Below are 23,923 nucleotides of genomic sequence, written 5' to 3' on the forward strand. Positions count from 1 at the left end.
TACATGTAGCTACGACGAGATTGATTACGTTGAACGGGACTTTTGATCATACAGCTCTTGCTACAGTTCCGTCTTAACCGATTAACTGCAGATAAGGATTGTTTATATACGGGTAAAGCGGCGCCATTCAGTCCGTACGGACATTAAGCTCGCATGTGATGAAACGCTGGGCCAGCGATTCGAGAGGCTCGAGAGACTAGACGCCATGCTCGGTGACGAGATTATATGGTAGATTCCCTTCCGGTACTAAACTGCGAGTTACTACCTGCTGGAAGAAGCAAGTCTTTTCCTGTCGTGCAGTCTGCTCCTTCGGCCGCTAACAAGGCGAGGCTTAGCGGGTATCGGCCATGTAGTAGCGGAGGAGGATCACGATAGCTGCTTCATGGAGCAGGGGTGTTGGAGTCGATGGGGCTTGTACGGGTTAAATCCGAGTGTAGCCGCGACGCCTATTGAGCTGCTATCCTCTTGGTTGAGCTGTAGGACTGCAGATCTTGCCTTGGATTCACGCAAGGTCCCCTTCTCTCTTACCGCTCTGGGACGGCTGTGGCGTTGCTCAATGGGCGTCTGCGCGGCCCTCTTCCTAAACAGTCCATGGCTTGTGAATCTAGCATTGCTAACGGGCGGGAGGCCCCAGACTTGACTCACAGACCAGGCGGGGCAGCGATGGACTGTTGTTGAGTAAAAGAGACGCTATCTACACCATATCTCAGCTCCTACGTCTAGCCAGCTTCTTACCAGGAAAACAACCCAGTACCTACAAGTATTTCAGGCACAAACGAAACAACTGTCAGAAGAAATGCTCGAGTCTCGGTTATCTGCGTCATGCTCTAGTTTCACACACCTTCTCCTGCCAAGCCGTCAAATCCCCTAGCACCCGAGAGCCAAGTTAAATGTCTATTCGTCTGTCCAATGGAAGCTCTGCTAGCCACTCTGTCGGTATTAATCACCTTGACCAGCTGCTGTATTCGAATAATGTCCCGACCGATCCTAGCTCGTGGCCCCGCCGAGCAAGTGCCTCGACAATGCCCTTCTCCACACCATCCCTACGAAATCTAGATGGCATCGCAACTCGCATATGGTAGTTACATGCCGCAGGAGGCGTTGCTTGATAGTCATGATGAGCTGATGACGGCGATAAACGACACTTTGGAGTTTTGACCCCATTTGTCAAGTGAAATCATCATAAAGCCGTATTACTGTTCAAGCATTGCTGCATCATCTATATCTAATTAGCAATTATGTTATCCCACTTTGCGAGTCATTAGGACGAAACAGGCAGGCGATAAATCGCGTCCGGACAACTTCCGATCTGATGTACGGAGAGACGGCATTGCGGGATCACCTGACCTGTCCATGGCCAGCCATAAACTTGACGTGGCTTCAAATTAGATGTTGGAGTTCTCATCGTTATAAAGCAGGTGGGCATGCCATTCTTGCGTCTCTCAACTCCCTTGGCAGTTTATACAGCTGTCTTCAAGTAGCGTTGGAGATTGGGTATGTCTTTTATTTTTCGAGTATTCTAGGCAAAAGTAATATTGCAGACGGTTGAGATGGAAAATGTGCTCAGGTGCTCTGGCCCTTGGCAGAAAATAAAGAACTTCGTATGAGATGATAAGATGTTAGAAACCAGCATCATGTGAAGAGCAGCCATGCCCGCAGTACAAGAGTGAACTGTATGGAAGCCTAGAGCCACTATTAACGCCGTCAGCCATTGCAACTCTGAATTGGTGCTGCATGCCGATATAGCGCTGCGAAAAACAGAGAGCCAACATGAAGTCATGACCTACGAATGAAGGCTTTGAGATTTTGATTGTTTCGCTGCTGGTGCTGCTTTCATTTTTTACAGCAAGAGTGAGACTGGCGCTGAATGCACGTGCACTTGGATTCAATTCAATTTGCATTGGCAGCTCTAGTGCAGCAGCTGATGGCCTACCCTATTGCCGTGGGCCATTCTCAAAATTCGCACAACATTAACAATCAATCGGTGCGCAGCGCTGCATTGTTGAAATCTAGCACGACGATTATTGGAAAGAATCAAACATAACAAATGCGGCCAGTTCTGTTGATAGATGACGTAGGCATTGATTGTCGTCAATGTCGGGTTTGCATCTACAGCGCAGCCAAGCCCCCATTTCATAGCGGCTGGTCACCAAGTATCAACCAGTTCCTCACATGCAACCTGTGTGAGCAAAGCCGCGCACCCTTTCCATCTTTGCAGTACTCTTGGGCCTCGATATCGACAAGTGATGCCGGCATGAAGCCCAGCAGAGAGAATGGCACAGGAAAGACGCTTGTTGCGGGACTACTGCGCTTATCTGGCAATCCGACGAATACGACCTCAGCCAAGATTGGGTGGGTCGCAGCTGAAAACTGGGAATGCGACGAATACGGTTCTCGAGACGGCCTCCTATCGTTGACTACCTACATGTAAGTGGTAGGCATGGTGACAATGCAATGAGTGGGAGCCACCAGCCTTGGGAATAGAATACAATTTTGGCAATTTTGGCAATTTTAGCAATTCTATAAAATGTCTTCATATCTCTTCCGCCTTCTTTACGTGTTCGGTCTCAGTATAATACCAGACGTCTTGTTCCATCTACACGTCTATAACAAGTAAAGATGGCTTCCATCAACGCAACCAGCGATCCATACGACAAAGTCAAAGGAAACCAAGAGCATATCCTGCCCCTGCCAGGAGACAGACAGCTCGCCTATGCCCACAACGGCCCTCCACAATCACGAACCGTCATCCTCTTCTTTACGGGCATCATGAGCGTAGGCACCGCCGCCAACGTCCCCGAGTCCTGCAGCGAGATTCACGCCCGCTGGATCTCGCCAACGCTGCCGGGCATGGGCAATTCAAGCACTCGTGACGTCTCTGTGCCTTATCACGTCTCTCTGTCCAAAGACGTGACTGCTTTGCTCACCCATCTCTATCCCACGGCTGACTTCGACACTCCTTACCTTGCGGGAGGGTCATACGGCACTGTGCAGGCGCAGATGCTGTATGGCGCTCCATACAATCTCTTTCCCCTCGGCCGCAAAATCGCTGGATGCCTGCTCCTCAGCGGCTTTTCCCCCCTGAAGCATCACGCTGGATACGCAAAAAAGGTCAACTGGCATAATTGGTTTTCCATTGGGCCGCCTACAAGAGTCATTCCGTTCCATTTACTGCAGCGTCTTTTCAAAACTGCCATTGGATCCAAATTGCAATCTCTTGATGGCGCAAGAGCATTCCTCAAACAGACAATCTTCAACACCATGGATCTCGAGGAGAAGCAGGTATTCTACGAATGGGCCGCAAAAAATGACCTGACAGAGTCAGAGTTTATCGACCGAATGGCACGCGGTACCATAGAGTGCTGCAAAAACTGGGACGGCTTCATGGAGGTTTCTGACATTATCCACTCCGACTGGGGCTTCGATCCGCGTACTCTGGACGCTGAGCATGCGTCAAAGGCCATGCTGGTGGTTGGGTCCCAGAGTGACTATATTGGAGGGGGCACCAACGATTGGCTTGTGGCCAGCTATAAATCTGCAACACTCAGATTGGTCCCTGGAAGCCATATATCGTCGCTCTTCTACATGGATGAGTTGTGGAAAGAGTTGTTTGCAATGGCTAGTAGTAATTGAAAAAGGGTCAACAGAAAGAGCACGTGAGCATGTACAGCGGATAGCCTCTTTCGTTACATTCTTAAAAATTCCCACTCTTCGTACTTCTCGCCTCTCATTTCTGGAGTGACTTGATCCTAGCCACAGCCTTGTCCTGAACATGTTGCACAATCTCAGCTGCATCCCTCACCTCATGGACAGCCCAATCGACACCCACATACTGCCCTCTCCGGCCCTTAGGACCCCAAGCAAGGCCCTCCTCATCTCCCGCAGCTCTTCAAACGGCCGTCCCTGACGAAACTCGACAAACGACTTGTTGATGATTGTCCACGGCACATGGTCCTCCAGCCATCCGTATTCGCCCCGGAGATGATTGCACAACAGAGGGCGCGTTGTCGACACGGCGCCGTTGTTCGCTCGCAGGATTCCGGTTTGGAAGCCCGGGCTGATGCGTGCCTCGCGTGAGGCAAGAAATCGAGTTGCCATCACCACGCCTGAAGCCCCGAGACACAAAGATGCAGCGACACTGCCGTCGTCTACAATTCCACCGGCTGCAAAGATGGGAATATCGCTCTTAGCCATTGTGTCGACTATTTCTGGCAGCAGCGACAAGAGGCCCATCCCGTCCTTGGCACGGCCGTGACTACCAGATTCTGATCCTTGCACAACAAGGACGTCTGGCTTTGTCGAATAGCCCAACATGCCCTTTGCTTCGTCGACTGTCCCAATTTGAGCCCACATCTGCGTCTGGGGCGATGTGTTTCGAATACGACTTGTCCACTCGTAAAGATGCTGCCTCTGCTCAGGCACATATAGCCAGGTTGCGCAGGGGTTGTATTTTTGGATGATGGATATAGCTGTATTGAAAAGGAGTTTTCTGGACCGCATACGGTGCGCATGTCTATGTCAGCACCCGGCTAGGACTACCGATAGCGATACATGCCTAAGATGTCGACCAAGAATATCCATTGGACAACTCCGGTCGGTATTGTTCTTATGCCACCCGGCCGCGTCTCCGGCATGATTGGTGTGAAGGCGCACACTCGCTTGTTGGATATCATCGTCCAAGTAGTCAAGCATATATATCCAGTAGTGCTCTGAAAGTGCCAGGGGCAACCGGACAATACGTACATGATTGGCTATTCAAAGATTAAGAGATTGAAACAAGTCTTGCAAGGATGGAAAGATGGCCTGCCCTTTGCGTTACAGTCACAAGAAGGAATTCATCCAGTTTCAAACACTTGGGAACGGTAAGCTTTGGTTGTTCTTTTGGTCGAAAAATACATGCTCAAGTATTAATTAGAAACAGGATGAGCCAACTGTTCCGGCTAGCTCACGCCCATGTCCGATGGATGCTCTACCGACCGTTGCTCCAATTCGTCTCTCAAGGGTTTCGAGCCGAAGGACTCTACAAACGGCTCTACATGTGCGCCGAGGCTTGCATTGGTGCCTCGAGAAATATCATCGACATTATCAGAGATATACAGGCCAACAGGCTGCTGAGTGGCGCCCACTGGTTTCCCATACATGCGACCTATGTTGCCACTTTGGCGTTGATTTATCCAATATTTGAACAAAACCAAGTTCCGACGCTCAATATGGATGCTATTGAAGGTTCGTTTGAGGGCATGAACGTCCTCAAGGCTTTGGCTAAGAACGGTTTAGCCATGGAGATGTCCTCGTCTTCCGGTTAGTCTGACGCTCTCTAGGTACTATTACTTTTCCCATGACATACCCTACTGACACTCTCAAGGCGCTGTTCAATTGCCTGCCCGAAAGGATTTATAACCCCAATCATCAAGCAGCATCTACTGACACTGGGAAAGCAGCACGAGTGCGGTCCCAAACATACTCTACCAGCACAAGTCCCCAATATGCCACACCACAGACCCCAACGCATTCGACCGAGTTCAACATACAACGAGATGTGGCTCCGTCACAACAGCCGGGCGCCAACCAACACGATTCGGATATGATGCGCATGTTGCTTCAGCCTGAAATGGTGGTTGCGCAGGCGGATAATTCTGATGACGTGTTTACACATTTTGGGATGGATATGTTTTATGCAAACCATCATTGCTAGACGCTACATGTAGTCCATATTGCGAATCACAGAATAATATACATTTATATACTCCGATTTATCCTTGCCCGATCCGATATTGCAGTTGAATGGACATGGGATTTTGTAATGGTTGCAATGGTTGGAAATCAGAATAAAGCTGTAATACAGGAGTCGCCATGTCGTCATGGCTGACATGTAATTGTAGCTTTGCATCGAGATGGCCCTCGACTCTAGATATACATAACCTAGGTAGATGAGAGACAACGAATTGCATACAAGATTTCCTTGTTCGATCGAGATTGAAATTGAGAGCTTCTCAACTTGATCATGTCGCAGTCAATTGCTACACCACTTCTTTCATAATGGCTCAGCCATCTGCCATGGCGACTGGGCTACTCCAACGCTATCCATGGGTGTCTCTACCCTTTATCGTCAGCGCATCCATGTGAAGTCATGCCGGTCCTGAGCTTGCAGTTGCAGTTCTCGCGCCGGTGGCCTAGGCTTCATAGGCCCCAGAGCCGAGACGAAAGATACGAGTCGCAGCATGGAGGAAGCGGCCCCTTTACTTCAGGCTACACAGTCATTTGATCGTGTCGAGCATGGTTCCTCGCCAGTTGGTGTGGCGTTTCTCCTCTGGAGAGATGACCTCGAACTTTTCGTTGAATTGGATCAAAGTTGCCCTGTATCTTTCGATGGAGACCCAGGCGGAGAGACGCCCGCTGAGCGATTCCTATAAACGGGTAGCAGGCAGTGAGTGGCGCAGACAACTGCAGGGATGAAGCCGCGGGTAGGATTGTTTGAAGGGAGATCAAGTCTCGACAATCGGTGAGGTCCAGGAGTGCTCGACAACCTCTAAGGTATTGAAGCCTAGGTTAAGAAAGTCAGTCTTTGGTGACGATGGATTTGTGAATTAAATTGTAACAACTTACCCTTGCATCATGGCTGATTTGTCATTCTTGACCTGTTTGGTGCTGGAGAACAAACAGCCAGCAGAAAGAGCAGCATACAGAAGAGGCAAAACCACACGCTCTTCTGCCCCGTATGTCTGGTCAAACGAGGTCCAGAATGAAGGGCTGTGGATAATATGGTAGCAAATGCATGCTTTGTCAAAAGCCAGCTGGCAGAGCTCCCTTGCGTGACTTTCTGGTGGAAGGCCGCAATTCACAGAAATTGGACATGGTGCATGGATAGAATTCTGGAATCTCCCAATATCCGCCGTAGCACAAACTTGAATCTAGATGGCGTCAGGATAGGAGCGATCAAACTGCCAAACTGGTTTTGAAGTCGCTGCATGATTATCGTGGTGGACGATTGGCCATTGTAATTCCACTGCCCTTTGTGGTCGACATCAAGCGAGCCAGAATTCTCCTTCACGGGCCAGCAATGAGTCGTCAATGGTATCGGCTATGATTGTCTCATCTCCTGTAGTAGCAGCAGCATCTGATAGCGAAGCATTGCGGCGATTCGGTCCGGGCTATTGGTGTTGAGGTATAGGTCGTTGAGATCTACTCGGCACTCGTCGCAGGCGTGCATGATTCTCTTGCGCTTCCTGGAGATCTCTGGCCTGTTCGCCTGCTGCAATGGCGGCCGCTCATAGTGTCTGGTGTTTTGGACTTGATTGTGGTCCAAAGGTGTCACGTCTGAATTACCGTTACGAGCTCGTAGCTGCTGTAGACAAGACTTTATGCTTGCTGCAAATCTCTGTCGAAGACATCACCAATTGACGCAATTGCTGAAGGAAATTGCTCTAGAAAGCAAGTGAATGATGCAATGAGAATGATGTTATTTGATAAACAATCTCTCGATGCTGTGAATGCTGCATCTCCGGTGCAATTGCAGTGCTGACTAATGTGGGAACTAGCCAACTCCACACACGCTTTCAAGCCACTCATACTCTAGCTAGGCTCTGGAATATTAGTCTTCTATTGTACGGATAATATATTGAAAAATTTTAATCATTTCACTTCAAAGCCATTCAGGACGCGGTTTTAGACGCAAATTGAACACCTCTCTCCATCTACAGAACAGTGATTCCGTGTGTTGGTGCCCAGCAACAATGGCTCTAGACAAAGACGCAGCATATGATTATAGTGTAGTACCCGTGCGAGAAGTCATGTTTTGTATTTAAACGTGAACCCGCTGCGTTTCAATCGGATACACGCCGTAATGATGGAGCAAAGTGCAATGGTGGCTCCGCAAAATATCTGCACCCCAGTTTATGAATCGGAACCACTCGGTATGGCACCGCCGATTGGCGTGCCTACAAGCAAAGCGATCGAAACCAGCTCTTTGAAAGCCCATGACTGCGATGGACATGGCGCAGGTGCCCAGGCAGACGAACCACAAAGCACGCGTCGCCCATAGAAAGCCAACCTGCTGCTCAAGCCGGTAGAACATGATAGGATACATGACGCCAATGCTGACCCTTTTATAAGTATTAAACTTTTTTTTCAATAAATAATTATAACAAGTACTTTTATGATAACATCATGATACCAATGTGCCTTATAGACCTGACAATTTCACCCAACAGCCTTGCTTCCTCTCGCACTCCTGGCTAAGACCCGTGAAGACCGCTGGTTCGCTCGCGCATTAGCTGTCGCCGAAGCTTGTCCTTTTCTGCAATCAACCGCCGTTAGCAAATGGCCACATCATCGTGTTACAGTCCCAGCAACTATAGCTTACCTTTATCATAAACCAAGAACTCGTGGAGGCCAGCACCTGCTGGTACCATGGGCAGGAGAGGCACCTTCTTGTCGGTAACAACCTCGAGAAGGGCCGGACCGTCTGTGTTGATGAGCCACTCGAGGCTAGCCCGAACGTCCTCTGGCTTGGTGACCTTCCTCGCCTGCACACCCATTGCGTCGCCTAACTTGATAAAGTCCGGATTCCGCTGGTGGGTGTGTGCATAGCGATCCTCATAGAACAGGTTCTGCCATTGGGTAACCATGCCTTGCTCCTCGTTGTTCAGAATAATAACCTTGATGCCAATGTTAAACTGAGCAGCGGTGGAGAGCTCTGTAAGGGTCATGTTAAAGGACGCATCGCCGTCAACGTCGATGACGAGGGCGTCTGGTCTCGCTACTGCAACTCCAATCGCACTTGGCAGGCCAAAGCCCATCGTGCCTGCATCCCAGGGTCAGAATTAGGGTCATTACACATTTCATCCAAGAAACATGAGATTTGGGTTTGGGGTTAGGAAAGGCCGGAGAGAAACGGCCAAGGTGCTGCAAAAATAACACGTACCTAGTCCACCGCTCGTGACAAACGATCGAGGCTCTCTCCACGAGTAGTGCTGTGCTACCCACATTTGCTACTTCAGGTCAGTTGGTGTTCGTAGTAGTGCTGGCTGCTCATGAAAAACTCACATGCTGGCCCACTCCAGTCGAGATGATTGTTTTCTTGTCAAGTTTAGAGGTGAGATCGCTCAGCTCCTCAATGAGGGTCTGGGGTTTAATGAGACCGTTGCCTCCAGGAGAGTCAGCGTGCTCATAGTTGGATAGAGGCCACTTGGCCTTCCATCCGTTTATCTTGTTGAACCATTCGCTTCGTTGCTGCATGCTTGTAGGTGTGAGCATAGGCATAAGCATCTTGAGGTTGGTGGCAACATCGCCCTCGATAGCCTCAGTTGCTTGAATGACCTTGTTGATATTCTTGGGCAAGATATCAAAATGAATAATGCCACCTCGCTTCTCAGCTGCTGCAGCTTTAGCATTAGGAGCAAATTTTGAAGTATTCAGGACAACACGGTCATCAAAGCGAGCACCAAGAGCAATGATAAGGTCGGCCTCCTGCATAGACATGTTGGCATATGCCATGCCATGCATACCCAACATTTGTAATGACTTCTCGTCACGCTCATCAAACGCACCAAGGCCCAGGAGAGTTGTGGTGACAGGAATAGAACACTTATCCGCTAGCTCGCGAAGAACCTCAGTTCCACCCTCGGACTGGAGAATGCCTTGGCCAGCGTAAATGATGGGCTGCTTAGCTTTTTTGATAAGCTCGGCAGCACGACCAAGGGAGGCATTCAGCTGCTTCTCCATGAGTCGTTTGGCGGCCTGAGAAGCGATGCTTGGAAAAGAGGGTAGGTTGGTTTGTGTTGGTATGGCCTTTCGAAGAATGCCAGCTGTAATATCCTTGGGAAGGTCAATGAGAACAGGGCCAGGACGACCACTGGTAGCAATCTCGAAAGCCTCGTTGATTCGACGCGGGAGGTCGGCAATGCTTGTAACCATGCAATTCCACTTGCACGCACTCCTGCTAATGCCCACAGTATCGCACTCTTGAAACGCGTCCAGTCCAATCGCACTTGTTACGACCTGTCCAGTGAAGACGATTAGGGGAGTGCCATCTGAGAGAGCATCTTGCATGGGTGTGATGACATTGGTCGCTCCCGGACCGGATGTAACGAGTACAACGCCAGGTTTTCCGGAGGCACGTGCGTATCCTATCATGTATTAATATAAGCCTTGTTCAACCAAGCAAAGTCTTACCTTGTGCCATGTGGCCGGCGCCTTGTTCGTGTCGAGGCAAGATGAAATCGAAGTGTTTTGAGTTGTAGATGGCGTCAAAGACGGGGAGGATGGCGCCTCCGGGGTAGCCAACTGGGACCAATTAGCACGTGGGTTCTCATTTGGCCCTGCCGACGAAGACAAGTTTGGATGGAGAAGGGAGACCAACAAATATGCTTGACACCGTGTCTGAGCATCATCTCGTGAAAGATTTCGCCGCCGGTCTTTCCAATGAACCTGAACGCACATGAGCAATGGCTCGTCATGGTTTGGGAGAGAATTCTTACGACTCATCCATCTCGGGCTTCGATCGGTTGACAAGAGGCTGAACATGTCGCCGAGATTCGGGTTCCAAGTTGAAGGCGGGGCTGGGCACAGGGCGAGTCTGACTGTAAAGCAGGTCAGCAACACGATTGAGATGAGATTGACAATGAAACATGGATTGACTTGATGGAGCGGCCGTCTTTCGAGTCAGGCACACGGATGGTGGTTGGGCGCACCACGAACGAGGTTATGAGGGCGCAAAGAAGCAGGAAGGGCAGCCAGAAACTTACGGCGCGGCAGAAGAGGTCGCAGCGGACTTTGATCTTTGCGTCGCGGGCAGCTTTGACTGCGCAAGAGCGGTTGTGGGCGTCGTCCAGGCCCTCGCCTGGCCCAGGGCGCGGGTAGCCCTTGTCGTTGGGCGATTTCGGAGCATCGTGGAGGAGATTCGATGGATTCGGGAGGAAAGTCGGGGGGGGCGGCAAAGGAAAGACGTCAATTGCGTGCGTGAGCACCAGCACTCAGTGAAGAGAAAGAGAATCCAAAGACGACGATGCCGGTCTGTGCTTCGGGATCGAGGATGATGAAGAAGAAAAGAAGTCGCTGGAGGAGGGTGGCGAGGCGAGGGAGATGGCAGAGGCTAGCCAAGCAAGGCTTGGCTCTGCATCGGAGCAAAGCCGGCCCAAAACCTGGGGCAAGTCTCAATTAAAAAAAAAATCGGCGCCAAAGAGTCACTGTAGAGTCAAGACATTGGCAGCCACGCTCCGACGTCGTCCGGCAAAACTACGGCTCTGCTAGCCAATCGCGCAAACGTTTCGACGCCACCAGAAGAGCAATCTCCAACTCTGCATCTCCAACTCTTCTCCCTCACCTCAAGCTGGCCAAGGTCTGCGAATCGGTCTGGGGCTGCAACAGACAGATGTACACACATCAGCGCGGAAGAAGAGCAGCATTGCGTCAAGAACAATCGGGAAACTTTGCTCTTCTTGTTTTCAGGTAGTCGCGCGGCACACACGAATGGACCTTGTCTTCTCAACGTGAAGTGGTTGTTTTGTCGGGCACTACAGGTTCCCGTGTCTTGCTGAGTTGGTGAAATGGTTATCCAATAATAGCATAGTAACACAAACCTGAGACACCTGGCTCGTCTCACAGTTCTTGTCCAAAGAGCCGCTGGTCTCGGCTTTGGCTTCGGCCGCAGCTTGTCGTAGATATACCCGTCTACTGTAGCACGAAGCGCATTTGCGGTTCGCCCCATGCCAAACTTATCCACGTTGTATCCATCCCGGAGGGTCTCGAGAAATTCGTCTTCCTTAAGAGTCCAACGTTTCTGTGAACCTTGGAAAGACAAAGAGGAGTGATTTTCGCATTCGGGGTTAGGCCCGTGACCGGGATTGAGGCCGAGATATTCAATTCTCTGGATAATGTCCTTATCCGTTCGCTTTATCTCGGTCGCCGACTTGACTGGTGCTGGGTCCTTGATTCAGTTCGGCCGCAATTGCTGCTGCCTTTTCCCCGACTTAAAGTAAGATTTGATCGTCGTGTCTTCCTCCGGGGTCCAGTCCCGGCGCTTGCTTACGTGCACCGGTTTACCATCCTCGTGGCTTGTCGTATCCGTGGTACGATCCGTGTCAAATTTTTGCTTCACTTCAGTCGTCATCTGTTCCTCCATTGCACCCAGCTCATCCGACTGCATCATGTCGTCCTCGGTGTCACGGCAATACTGTTTCTTGCGCTTGTGCTTTGGCCTGGGTAGAGGCGAGGTTTCATCGGCCGGTCGTTATCTCGTCGACGAGGTACAAGTCGACTGCTGAACTCGCCTCTTCCGCATCCTGGCCAGCGGTTCCGTATGAGGGCACCGAAGCGCTGCCCTGCTGAATAGGCAGCTCGCTCTTGTCAACAGAGCCATTAGGTTGGGCATCGTCTTTCTGAGCTTCTTGGATAGCCAGGGTCATGAAAACATTTTGGTCAAGGGTCATGCTGCACACCAATTCTTCCCAAAGAGGTGCGATCAGAACACCATAACGATCGCGCAGCCCAAGAATTCTAGGGTTGTGTTGTGCTTTCCTAGAGCGGCTTCAGTGGGGTGGGGGTTCTATTGGAGAGTCAGTTCATTGGACACTGAGCAAATGAGATTCCCGCACAAGACTTGCCTGGGATTCTTTCCCCGACGCTTCTTTCAAGCAGATGTGGGACAAAGTCCAAAATTCCAAAACGGAATTCTTGGTCAATATTTTGGTCGATATTTTGGTCCAAGCCCCGTTTGGCAAGGAAGTTGACAAGATGGTAAGACATCATAGGCTGGTCTTTTATTTTTGGAATATGGTGGTATAGATCATGCATGGCTACCCTGCGGAGAGTCGACCAGTTTTTCTCATTAAAGAAAGCTCTTCAGTTCGTGGATTCGGCCGAAGCGACACTGCCGACAGCGAGTCCTCTTTGTCATCGTCCCCGAATCGCACTGGGCGGACAACGTCCGACTCTTGATGAATGTAAGACACTCGGCGAGTATCAAATTAGCGGTCAGCGATATTTCGAAACGCCGATGATCCTGCTTGATAGGGAGTGCTTGATTCAGACGATAGAAAGGCGAGCACGGCATCTCTTTGGGCCTGAGATCAGCTACAAAGTTTGCTCCCCATGCTTGGGCCGATCGATTCCGTGGAGGTGTCCCCTGGTTCTCAGTTAAATCCCTTGATAATGAGCAGGCTTGGTCAACATGGGCCAATTGATGAACTTGTCAAGCGGTAGCCTCTGTTCTGAGTTGGTTTGCATAGTCGTCCTGAGGCAGGCTCCGCGTCATCACTGTCGTCAATAGTGTGCATAATGCAATCCTCTACACCCCTCATCGGATCCAACGCCTCAGAAAGAAGAGGTCAGCACCGTTTCTTGGACTGCTGATTCCGAATAGTCTGGGCGGGTCATGTTGAAATGCACCGGCAGCTTACCAAATTCGGCGCTGTAGTATTTCTCCTGCAAGGGCGCCATGCTGGAAGAGTTCGTTGGTGACTGTCGCGGACAGTTTGATGAAAGAAGAGAAAGGTAGGCCAAGTTTCGGTTGAATACCGTCAAGTGAGAACTCACCGACTTAAGCCGGCAGCTGCCCCCCTTTTGCCTCTACGCATGAATAGTCCGTAGTTGAGGCTAGTACACAATGGGCTAGCATATCGGCATACTGTACTGGCTCATTGCTTGACTTTGGGATAGAGCCTAGAGGTATCAGTTAGGCTGGACCAACGCTTTTGACCAGTCCCACTGCTACGTCCTCGTCGAGATGCTCTGAATACCATGATTGGCAGCACACAAGGCAGCCACAAGCGCTGGTATAGAAATATTGGCCTCATATATGTACCAGAATATGATCAAGTAGAGGCTGGTTCAAAACTCAGGCTGGTACATTGATGTGCTAGCTCCAAGTTTGGACTGGCATAACCATATGCTAGCCCGACTTTTGGGCCAGCCCAATTGCAGGCTGATACTCCCCAATGCGCAGTGTGCAAAAGTGCTCACACTGCATTCTAGGAGCGAGTGCGCCTCCAAGTTCTGCTGTCTCTACTACTGACGGCGCGCTCGCCCCGAGCTTCTGGTTTTCTAGATTGCAGTCTCCGCTTTCTCTATTCCTGAGGCCTCGGGTCGCCTTTCAGAAGCACAGAGGTGGACAAGGCTTTCCAGGACTTGCACCACACGGAGACGCTGAACTTGGCAGAATGTTTGTTGGAATTAGAAAAAAAGACATGGTTATAATATCAAAACCGAGAAAGAAAAATAGGAGGCGTGATGATTTTATAGTAACATTTTCAACAAGGCAATATAAATAGTCATCTTGATTTCAAGACCCGCTTGACCACTTGCAACAATCGTAAATGCCCAAGAAAACTGACAGACCACTGTGGATACCTTGGCTCCAGTGGATTTGCAACATTCTGGCCATGTTTCGCGATGCTGGACAGGGCTCTAAGACGCTGATAGTTGGGTTGGCTGTGCCAAATCTTGCTCCCGAATTAGCCGGTCACCTTCTGCCATAAATCACTCCTGGGTACTGCAAGGAGTAACAAACGCGCAACCCCAACAAAGAAAAAATAAATCGTCCACTCGAATAGACAATGGCACTACAGAGAATAATAGTTCAACACATTCAATGGGCTATGGATAAGAGATGACGTTGTAAATACATGCATGTAGTTTCATTGATATTGAGGGTGCCTATGGCGCTTTGACGAGGCCACCAGCATGCATGGAAGCTGAACAGTCGCTAGAATTTAGCGCAAGTACTTTCATACAGCGGTTACCCAAGGTATGTACAGTGCCTCGCAAAAAATCCCGACCCATTTCACTGTATGCTTAACACTGTATTTTCCACTATACATCCATTATCATCCCACTATAACCCACTATCTACAGTATGAATGATAACAGATATAAATCTTATACTTTAAACTATTTCTTAAAAAATAAATACTATATGTGATTATTATTATGTTATAGTTTATAAATCCTATTATATAAGCTTATAATAAAAAGCTTTTTATTATTATTTTTCTATAGTAGTCAATATTAATTATATAGTTTAATTTATTATATTTTGGTGGTATACTGTGCAAAAGTCGGAATTGATTTCTCCCCACTACCTGTACTGAAAAAGTCCATCTTTCGCCCACTCAGAGAAAATGTCAGCCGCGCTCTCTCACTTCATCCGGAATCCTGCTCCAAAATCTTCTCTGCAACATATCCGTGGGAAGCAAACAATTTGATCATGGTTGGATAGATCCTGGCTAATCCTCGAAATAGTTGCTCTTTGTCTAATTTCCATTTCAATAGAAACAAAGAAACGTCCGACAGTTGCTTCTTTGCCAGACGTCAATTTCCAGGGTATCAAATCCAATACCACAAACACACTCTTCGATCCACCCCTTACCTGTCAAGACGTCAAAATAGCAGAGCAAAGTCCAGGATACCCGATGATGTGCTACCAAGACCGCAACATGGGCTCTGCCACAATAATAGCGCAGACAATACACAATCTCTAAACATGTCGCACAGAAAAAAAGATTTTGTTTGTTGGGACCCCTCCCTTTGAAGACACCGTCTGAGCTGACTCGCTGAGCTGGTATTTCAAAGGCCTTGCCGACGGCGGGAGCTTCGATGAGCGACGAAGGACATGTTGTTGGATTCTCGCTGCCTCGTTATGGTCTCTGAAGATTCGCTGGCCACCGACAAGCAATCGACCATCAATTTATATTTCTTTCAAGTTCTGCGACCTTTACCAGAGATAACGCCACCACTAGGCTGGTCTGGAAGCGGATTTTCTGAAGCCCTCTTCATCAGCTGCTGAGCTCCAAGGCATCCTTTGCAGTGTTCCTCGCCGCAAGGCTCAAAGATCTTGCCATTAGGTCGCTTGCCCCCAAGGAGCCTCTCGGTTAGTTTTGGCTTATCCTCGCAGCCGTCAAAGGTTTTTGAAACATGTCTTAGGCATTGAATAGTCGCGACAAGATATCCCTGTGGCCACGTTGTCCAGGCCTTGCATGCTTCCTTTGCGTTTGCCGGACTGATTGGCTGAGTAAGTCCTTTAAATACAACATTATCGTGTCTTTGTTCTTAGCTGGAATGATCTGCCATCTGCTAGGACTTTTCAATGACGCCAAAGAAGCACCAAGGTCTATTTTCTTTCCCAAGAGCTCTCCCGGAGCAGTGACATGAACCAAATCGCCGGCTCTTCAGCACAAGGCTCTCGGGGCTTAACATCTCTCAACTCCATTATAGCATCATACGAAGCTTTACCGCCATCCCACCGAGGCTCGCAAAATGGCTTCTTTGCCAGAATTTCAGGCTCGTCTTTCTGTCTATTGGCCCATACGTGGGCCAGTTGCAGTATAGCGCAAATTTCCGGTATGTAAAAGGCACGTCGTACATGAGCAATGGGCCGTCTTTGCAACCAAAAAGCCTGTCATCCCTACGTGTTACATCTTGTGGAACGCGCCCATATACGCCCCTGGTGTAGGCGATGTTTGCTCCTATGCCTAGCGCACCAAATTTTGATATGCTCATTGTTGGAGTAAGCTTCGTTTCCATCATGAATCCCAGCGAATATCCAACGGCGCCTTGAAGCATTGGCTGACTCATATCCTGATGGCAGTGAACCTACAACAACGCACACATTTGAATTATACCCAAGGAATGGCCGCGCCGCGCTCAGAATCTCGATTTATAAGCCGTTGATACCTGTTTTGAAAAGATGGTGAGTAGCTTGTTCTTCGGGATCTTGGGATTGTATATAGTGCTATTGGACTGACTTCGAGTTAAGCTGCCTCTGAGGCACAAGCGTAATAGAAAACCTTTGAACAACACCCCTTCTGGCGTCTGCAATGAATATGGGACGCATGGCATGGAAGGGTAGTTCGAGCCCAACGCCACCATTTATTTTCCTAATAGGAAAGCCTTCAGCTATTACTGTATTATTGAGCAACGGTCGCCAGCAAAAGTGTTCTTTGATCGAGTCAATCTCCTGTAAAGCCACCAGGCCGATATCAAAAAACATTTACTTGGAACAAGTCTCAGAGATGCCAATTCCGATTTGCTCCCCACTTCCTAACGTGACCATTCCCTCGATCTCGAACGCTAGAGTTTGAAAGTGTGCTATGCTTGGGCATCCAGAAAACGGCGCTCAACCAAGCTAATAGTTGGCCAAAGTAGATCAAATCGTACCGCATGTCTGACACGTCGATTCGAGATTCTCAAATTCTGAATAACAACGGTATAGTTCTAAAGTATGACTCAGGGGGGTACCAGTGGTTCTGTCTTTGCTGGTTCTGCCTTCAAAGTTGGCCCTTGCAGAAAGGAATCGCGAATGAAAATGAAACTGACCATCTTCAAACAATTTCTGTGCGTGTTGTAGCATAGACTGCAAAGCATCAAACTTTATCGCAGGCCAAAACAACTTGACGTATCTTTACATGGGTATTTCTGCGCAAGGCTCATGAATTATTCCATTAATGGTCAGAACTGATTCAATAAACTCCGGTAGCTCCCATCGTACCACGAAAGACAAATCGTAAATGTCTGAATCTATATTCTCTTCCACATCGATAGACTATGGTAGCTCCCATCTCACGATAGAGAATTGATTGCAAGTATCCAGATAGTTCATATGCTGAGACAGTGTTTTCGAGATGTCGCGGAAAGTCTGGGGCTCAATCACGACATATTCTGGCGCCAAGCCTGCCTGAACAATATCCACATGAGATATCGGCTTGCGAATCACTCTCTTTCCACTTCTATCGGGTCCATATATATGTCCTCTGTCTCCAAGTACTGGTCCAGAAAACCTGACATTGTCCCCAAGTATTGGTTCGGAAAACTTGGTAATGAGATACAGGAATCAATCCTCCCGTGGGGGCCTGTGATAATCTCCTCATCACATATCCGCCACTCAACCGAAGCGTCTGTTTTCTGTAAAGGTCCCTTGCGCACGTTTAGCAGTGAACCTGGCCTGATCAGAGACCCATACACGCGGCAATCCCACGCTTTCCCAAGAAATATGGTTGCCTCTTGCAACTAGTGTGCGAACAATATGACGGCGATTGTGTTTTCTCAACATTTCCTCCACGTGAGCGGACAAATACGGAAGCTTCGTAGGGAAGCGGAATTGCTTTCGCGAGTGTGGAGGCACACTGGCCTGAATACTATTCGCTGGGTAGAGCCACTCAACATTGAGTTATGGGCCAAGTACAGCAATAGTAAAGTACAATTCGTGCTCGCCATCATTTATAAGGGTATTTTAGAATCGTTTCTCAAATTCATAGTTTCTCGTCCTGGATCCAGCATCTACAGCTTTCAGGGGCTCCAAAGTTACGAAAAATGGCCGTGGCTCGGAATGCTCCGTCTCTCGGACGTCAAGCAGTTGTTTGGAGCAAGCTAGATGCGCAAGAAATAAATCAGATTTAGTCACAACTCTTGTATCATCAAAGGGTATCTTGATGTGGCGTATCGGAGCAATATACCCAACTGGCGACTAAGAACCGCAGATTATGATGCTCTCTTTGTGTACGCCAAGTCTCAGCGGATCCAAAACTGTCTCATCTTGGCCACGCATCACGATATTGACTGGGCTTGAAATCTAGGTTTCGAGAGCAGTACGCAATGGCGGTTGCGAGGGCGCCCAAAGGTCGGGGCCTATAGCAATACTCAGGGCCGCTTCACCCAAACGCCAACGTAATGGGACAGCCATGCAGGGCTTTCGTGCATCCGGGTCATCAGACTGGTCGGGTATCGCTACCTGACATATAAAACCTTAACGTGCTTGGCCGAAAATACAATGTTAGAGGCCCATTGCCGCAACTCGGCTGAACAAACACGGCCATGCAAGCCTTGGGATGTCGGCCGAGAATATTTTTATCAAGAGAATTTTGACCAAGGATAGAGTGATAAGATTTTTATTTCAATATCTAGTAGACTGGCTGTGCAGTTCCCAATATCTATCATGTCCTAATACATATATCTACCCTTCATTCGTCGGAATGAATTTGTCCAGAAAGACGTTTCTCAAAGCCGGGCAGCCACTAAAGCAATAGAAAATGAAACATTTCAGTATGAGCTCACATGGATTCAAGGTTGGATAGTGAGCGGCGCCTCAATCTTATAGCTTCCAGCACTGCTGTAGAAGTACCGTCCACAGGTAAGTATCGCTAGAAAGAAATTCCATCAGCTGTCAAGCGGCAAGAAGCACCCGAGAATCCGCGGACCCCACCAAAATGCACTGCGTTGCAGCTTTGTGAACACAGCATTGAACTCTTCTTTCCATTGCCTTCAATTACACTCGTTACAATCATTACACTCACTTCACTCAACTTTGCGACAAAATGCCAGAAGCACAAGAACCTGGTGCCGCGCTGATCAGCAACCGCAAGAGAAATCACGAGTTCACTGCCGTACAGAGAGCTGCCATATGCGCCCAGATATCAGAGGGAAAGTCTTACCGTGTTGTAGCGGTCGAATTCAACACTTCTTCTTCGACCGTCTTTAATATGTTCAAGCGGTGGAAAAAGAATCAAACACATGAGTCAAAGCCAAGAAAAGGCCGGCCAAAGAAGTCGAAGCCGACGCCGATCGAGACGCCGACCGAGACCAAGTAACGTGGACGGCGACAGCCAGAAAGCAGAGGGTGATGGAAGCATGTATTTGGAAGTAAGTCGCCCGCCATCTCGCTTCTAGTGGGAACAGATAGTGGGCGTATAAGTAAGATTTGAGCGCTGTTTTGTAACTAATTGGGCGCGTGGTCTAGGGGTATGATTTTCGCTTCGCATGTGAAAGGTCAGGGGTTCAATTCCCCTCGTGTCCATATTTTTGCGTTTCAGTACGTCACTTCACTTTTTTTTTTTTTCCTTTTCCTTTGCTGCCGTCTCCTCCTTCTGCTTCTTTTTCTTCGTCGACATCTCAAAAATCAAAATCGGGGTTGATAATCTCAATCTCCCCATCCCAACCATCCATATTTAACATCCATCGTGCATTCCCACAATTGCCTTTTTCATTGTTCATCCTTTCCCGTACCATCTTAGCTGGCCGGTCTCACCCACACGGTGCCACTATTTCCACATAATTAGCCCGACGCCTTCACCCTAAATGGATTCTGCTGGAGCCTTGATTCGTCAAAAGTTTGAAGACCAAGCCATCGATCCAGTCTAGCCCCTGTTATAGCCGTGTCGCTAACTCTATTCTCTCTCAGGATCCAATTATTGCCCGATAATTCTTCGGTTTATGTTGGCAAGACGGTTGGAGGAGACCTGTAGGCGATAGATAATAAAGTCACCAGATAGTAAGAGAAAGACACGGAGAGATCAGTCGCCAGAGACGCGATACTCGTTTGTGCACTTAATAAGTTTCCGCTCCATCCAGTCTGCCAACTGTCTGTCGCTGAGATTGAGATAGTTTCATTCCTTTCATTTCCTTTGTCTATTTCTTTCAATTCATTTATCTCATTGTATTGCTTCGTCCTTCAATGATATCGCAACAGCTACTGCAAATCACCAGCTAAATAGCGCCATTTCTCCAAACAGGACATCCATTGACGGAAATCCTTACAGCCACAGACATAGCAGCGCTGGAGGAAAGCCTGACGCATCAACCAACAGACGCTCTACACATTCAATATCCGCTGGAATGGGTGGATGTACGAAGCAGACGAAAGACTTTCGAAGACTTTGTTAATCATTGGAGACGACAGCGTGTGCTCGGACTGACCGATTCACTGATCGACACCTCAACGAAACGCACAAAACACCTACAGATCTCGCCACGATTGACCATGTCATCCGAATCGTCCAACTCGTCAGCATTGACAAACAAGTCAACACACAAGTCAATATATCAAAGCCTAGGCGACCTTGCAGCACTACAGCAGCCAGGAGGAGCCATCTCTGCAGCGCCTCTCTGCACATCTGTTAGGGAGGCCGTTGATGTAGAGTTTAGATGAATATTAACATGAAGAGGGCTAATAATTGAAAGGTCTAGTGATAGACCCTTTTTTGCCCTTTTGACTTTTTTGTTGTTTTTCTCTTTGCCGCTGCCGCGAAAAAAAAAAAGATTAACAAGACCTGTTGGGGGCCCTGGATTTTCATCGTCGAGAGCTGTGGCCTTCACGAGATCAGCAGCTGTGGACATGGGGCCAGAACAAGACCGATGCGCCGTGCCAGGCCTGGTCATTCGGTCGAGGAACCACCTTGTCTTGAATAGCACGAACCAAGCTAGGCGTCCCAATAAGTCGATGACCCTGTTCCAATTGACGGATCGCTCCTACAAGGATGCGATCTTGCCTCTCTTCAGTAAAATCTTCATGCCCGCTCAAAGCGTTCATAGTGGTGAGCAAAGCTGCTGCACTAATCGAAGTCATCTTGTTCAATCGAAGCCGCCTATTTTGATCAAAGTCACCTTGTTTAAACGTATCCACCTAGGCAGGCAGGCAAGTTACTTTTCACTTTCAGCGCATTTTCTTTTCCCACTTTTAGCAGCCACTTTCTTCTATAACGAGATTTGTACAAATTTATAGCTAGAATACAGGGCTTTCTCTTAAACAGAGTGCATGAAGATTTTACTAGAGCGTTATATTCGAATATGCCGCTTTTAATTAAAAGAAACATCTATGAGGAGTAAATAGTTTTATGCGGCGTTATAACGTGGCGAAAACCACCATCGCAGGATACTGAAAATGAGCTATGAAACATTAAAAGAACAGGTACATTAATATTGCGAGAGCGGTAAAAGATTTTGCCCTGACCAATTGCCAGTCGAATCAGTTTTAAATCCATTTCACATTGTTCTTTCAATACATTAATAATGGCAAAGCTGCAAGTGCGATTTTCTCCGGTTGGCACCTACGCAAATTTGCTTCGCAACTTTGCTCAACAATCTTGGGTCTCTTCAGCAAGAAATCGATATAGAGAAGCTTGTAGTCCATGAGAAATGGACATTCCCATCCTTGCTCGATAATCCAACGTCGTTGGCATTCCGTAGCCTAGGATATTTATTTGTTTATTTGTTTGTTTTATTATTAACGTCTACTAAATAAGCCAGTTACATAAATCCCTTCGGGGCAATAGGACGGTAGGAGCCGCTAACTTAGAGTCCGCGTTTACTATGTGTCATTTAAAACAAAAGAAAGTTATTGTATTAATCTGTATCTTAGGGGGCAGGGCCATAGGGGCTTGTGTCATCCACTAGTGTCTGAAAGTGTTTATATCCGTTGGGGCCTAAAAGGTAGGTAAGGGGGGTGATGCCCGCACAAAGGTCATTTTCAGGGACTTCTGGTAGGAAAGGTTGCATCATTTTGCATTCCATAAAATGGCCTTGTGTCCTTGGTTTACCGCACTTGCAGGTGGGCCTGGCGCCATGTCCGAATCTTTCGTAGTACTCCACGAAATCTCCGTGTCCCAATCTCTCTGTGTACAGCTTGTGCAGTATGGCTTTTGGTAGCTGTAGCTCTGGGGGTTTGGATAGCGCGTCTAGTCGCCAGCGTCTGTAGTGTAGCCTAGGATGCTCTTGGAGAGGAAAATCGAGAAAATCGGCACCCGAGGGCCGCTAGGTCGTAAGGTTCTATCCCGCCTGCTGGCAAACTAATCACTGACAAATCCTTTCAATAGAAGTGATCGACTGTATTCTTTGCGATAGAACGCCTTGATTTACTCAAGATAAGCCGAAGGAAGCAGTTGGAATAAGCCATGCGTCTGCTTGATATTGGCTGGAGTTATCATCCTCATAGATGAGAGGCGACGCCTGAATTGTGCGGATTAATTCTGCGGCTGGTTTTGGGTGCGCGAATTCTACTATCTACCATCACCGTCTTTGTGGTGCCATTAGTGAATGGCAGCGTGGCGAGAGTAGTGATGCTGAGAATTTGTCCATGGGTTTGAATGCCTCTTGCTCCCACTGTCCACTGGGTGGACAGTGGAGCTACGCCGTAATGTTTTATCCCGCCAGGATCAGCGCAAGAGAGAACTCTGGCCTCGGCCTCAATAGACCTCCTGCCATTATCCCACATCTCAAGGGCTGCCAAGCGGTTCGCAAAGCAAAATTTCGGCCTCGGCCTCAATAGACCTCCTGCCTTCATGCCCAATGGAAACAGTTGTGTTAAAGGGACGTCGGAATCCAACACGAATGTGAATGAAAATTCCGATTGAGAGAGTGGCTCCCCTCCATCCTCCAAGGAGTAAACGAACTTGGGCGTGGTTCGAAGTGATATGAGTGAGGCCCTGGATCGGATTGAGCCGCCTCTTGCAATCTGAGCTCCGGCCTCGGCCTCAATAGACCTTCTGCCGTTTTCCTACTTCTCGAGTATCTTCATGCCCAATGGAAGCAGTTGTGTCAAAGGGACGTCGGAATCCAACATGGATGTGAATGAAAATTCCGATTGAGAGAGTTGTTGCGCTCCTTTTCCCAAGGGAGTAAACGAACTCAGGCGTGGTCTGGATCGGATTGAGCCGATGCGCTCCACTGCAGGTGTGCTTGACAGTGGAGCTACGCCGTAATGTTTTATCCCGCCAGGATCAGCGCAAGGGAGAATTCCGGCCTCGGCCTCAATAGACCTCCTGCCTTCATCCTACACCTCAAGGGCTGTCAAACGGTTCGCCATCCGGATCCCCCGCCTGCTGGCAAACAATGGGAATCTGCCCATTCCCCCCATTGTAATCTCCAAGTCTCTTTTATCGGCCTTGTGCCATGTCTTTTGAGTCTTGCATCCACTGTCCACTGAGTGGAAGTGAAGCAGTGTCGATTGTCCAAGTCGCCGAAAGAAGAGCTGTAGAGGCCGTAGACATCACGCCAGTGATTATAACGTCTTCGACGGGTAATATAAAGCATCGCCGGCGCCAGAAGAAGCTTCAACGCTAGAAAGGTCACGGCTGGGTAGTCGCATGTTTCTTGGCTGCTCATCAAGTTGAGAATGCCTTGTATGGCTTTGTGGATACGATGAGCGAGGGTCAGATCGATA

At 48.6% G+C, this 23,923-nt stretch overlaps 9 protein-coding genes and 1 non-coding gene across 10 annotated transcripts; 6 read left to right on the plus strand and 4 right to left on the minus strand.

Annotated features, from left to right (window-relative positions):
- Nucleotides 1-1,879: 1,879 nt before the first annotated feature.
- Nucleotides 1,880-2,478, plus strand: TrAtP1_002345 (uncharacterized protein). Its single transcript, XM_066111433.1, has one exon. It carries the CDS (start codon nucleotides 2,048-2,050, stop codon nucleotides 2,429-2,431), a length of 384 nt encoding a protein of 127 aa, XP_065967507.1. The 5' UTR covers nucleotides 1,880-2,047; the 3' UTR covers nucleotides 2,432-2,478.
- On the plus strand, nucleotides 2,462-3,750 carry TrAtP1_002346 (uncharacterized protein). Its single transcript, XM_014085234.2, has one exon. The coding sequence runs from the start codon at nucleotides 2,620-2,622 to the stop codon at nucleotides 3,631-3,633; it is 1,014 nt and encodes a 337-aa protein (XP_013940709.1). The 5' UTR covers nucleotides 2,462-2,619; the 3' UTR covers nucleotides 3,634-3,750.
- Nucleotides 3,751-3,798: 48 nt separating this feature from the next.
- On the minus strand, nucleotides 3,799-4,500 carry TrAtP1_002347 (uncharacterized protein; the record flags this gene model as incomplete). The annotated part of the gene is made up of 1 exon (XM_014085452.2): nucleotides 3,799-4,500. The coding sequence occupies one exon, from the start codon at nucleotides 4,498-4,500 to the stop codon at nucleotides 3,799-3,801; it is 702 nt and encodes a 233-aa protein (XP_013940927.2).
- TrAtP1_002348 (uncharacterized protein) lies at nucleotides 4,400-5,695 on the plus strand (the record flags this gene model as incomplete). Its single annotated transcript, XM_014085451.2, has 3 exons — nucleotides 4,400-4,862; nucleotides 4,922-5,301; nucleotides 5,442-5,695. The coding sequence occupies exons 1-3, from the start codon at nucleotides 4,744-4,746 to the stop codon at nucleotides 5,693-5,695; spliced, it is 753 nt and encodes a 250-aa protein (XP_013940926.2). The 5' UTR covers nucleotides 4,400-4,743.
- A 2,414-nt stretch (nucleotides 5,696-8,109) lies between these two features.
- On the minus strand, nucleotides 8,110-11,027 carry TrAtP1_002349 (uncharacterized protein). The gene is made up of 8 exons (XM_014085450.2): nucleotides 10,746-11,027; nucleotides 10,479-10,580; nucleotides 10,361-10,428; nucleotides 10,174-10,284; nucleotides 9,046-10,127; nucleotides 8,924-8,990; nucleotides 8,363-8,803; nucleotides 8,110-8,296 (listed from the first exon to the last, which is right to left on the minus strand). Exons 1-8 carry the CDS (start codon nucleotides 10,886-10,888, stop codon nucleotides 8,235-8,237), a joined length of 2,076 nt encoding a protein of 691 aa, XP_013940925.1. The 5' UTR covers nucleotides 10,889-11,027; the 3' UTR covers nucleotides 8,110-8,234.
- A 905-nt stretch (nucleotides 11,028-11,932) lies between these two features.
- Nucleotides 11,933-12,148, minus strand: TrAtP1_002350 (uncharacterized protein; the record flags this gene model as incomplete). The annotated part of the gene is made up of 1 exon (XM_066111434.1): nucleotides 11,933-12,148. One exon carries the CDS (start codon nucleotides 12,146-12,148, stop codon nucleotides 11,933-11,935), a length of 216 nt encoding a protein of 71 aa, XP_065967508.1.
- Nucleotides 12,149-12,215: 67 nt separating this feature from the next.
- On the minus strand, nucleotides 12,216-12,428 carry TrAtP1_002351 (uncharacterized protein; the record flags this gene model as incomplete). Its single annotated transcript, XM_014085449.2, has 1 exon — nucleotides 12,216-12,428. The coding sequence occupies one exon, from the start codon at nucleotides 12,426-12,428 to the stop codon at nucleotides 12,216-12,218; it is 213 nt and encodes a 70-aa protein (XP_013940924.2).
- Nucleotides 12,429-15,202: 2,774 nt separating this feature from the next.
- On the plus strand, nucleotides 15,203-16,760 carry TrAtP1_002352 (uncharacterized protein; the record flags this gene model as incomplete). The annotated part of the gene is made up of 9 exons (XM_066111435.1): nucleotides 15,203-15,205; nucleotides 15,268-15,318; nucleotides 15,775-15,865; nucleotides 15,965-16,006; nucleotides 16,073-16,103; nucleotides 16,210-16,335; nucleotides 16,448-16,501; nucleotides 16,583-16,684; nucleotides 16,751-16,760. 9 exons carry the CDS (start codon nucleotides 15,203-15,205, stop codon nucleotides 16,758-16,760), a joined length of 510 nt encoding a protein of 169 aa, XP_065967509.1.
- Nucleotides 16,761-19,304: 2,544 nt separating this feature from the next.
- TrAtP1_002353 (uncharacterized protein) lies at nucleotides 19,305-19,577 on the plus strand (the record flags this gene model as incomplete). Its single annotated transcript, XM_014085448.2, has 1 exon — nucleotides 19,305-19,577. The coding sequence occupies one exon, from the start codon at nucleotides 19,305-19,307 to the stop codon at nucleotides 19,575-19,577; it is 273 nt and encodes a 90-aa protein (XP_013940923.2).
- A 134-nt stretch (nucleotides 19,578-19,711) lies between these two features.
- TrAtP1_002354 lies at nucleotides 19,712-19,783 on the plus strand. Its single transcript has one exon. It is a non-coding gene; the product is annotated as a tRNA-Ala (tRNA).
- Nucleotides 19,784-23,923: the final 4,140 nt, after the last annotated feature.

This window comes from Trichoderma atroviride, chromosome 1 (genome assembly GCF_020647795.1).
Source record: "Trichoderma atroviride chromosome 1, complete sequence".
In the NCBI taxonomy this organism is placed as follows: domain Eukaryota; kingdom Fungi; phylum Ascomycota; class Sordariomycetes; order Hypocreales; family Hypocreaceae; genus Trichoderma; species Trichoderma atroviride.

What these genes read in the sequence shown, in the direction of transcription:
- TrAtP1_002346 (XM_014085234.2), top strand. Translation starts at nt 2,620, where the DNA reads ATGGCTTCCATCAACGCAACCAGCGATCCATACGACAAAGTCAAAGGA.
- TrAtP1_002345 (XM_066111433.1), top strand. Translation starts at nt 2,048, where the DNA reads ATGCGGCCAGTTCTGTTGATAGATGACGTAGGCATTGATTGTCGTCAA.
- TrAtP1_002349 (XM_014085450.2), bottom strand. Translation starts at nt 10,888, where the DNA reads ATGCTCCGAAATCGCCCAACGACAAGGGCTACCCGCGCCCTGGGCCAG. An exon ending in GCGACCTCTTCTGCCGCGCC is followed by an intron (nt 10,581 to 10,745) that starts GTAAGTTTCTGG and finishes CCTGCTTTACAG; the next exon opens with TCAGACTCGCCCTGTGCCCA. An exon ending in CGCCGGCCACATGGCACAAG is followed by an intron (nt 10,128 to 10,173) that starts GTAAGACTTTGC and finishes AATACATGATAG; the next exon opens with GATACGCACGTGCCTCCGGA.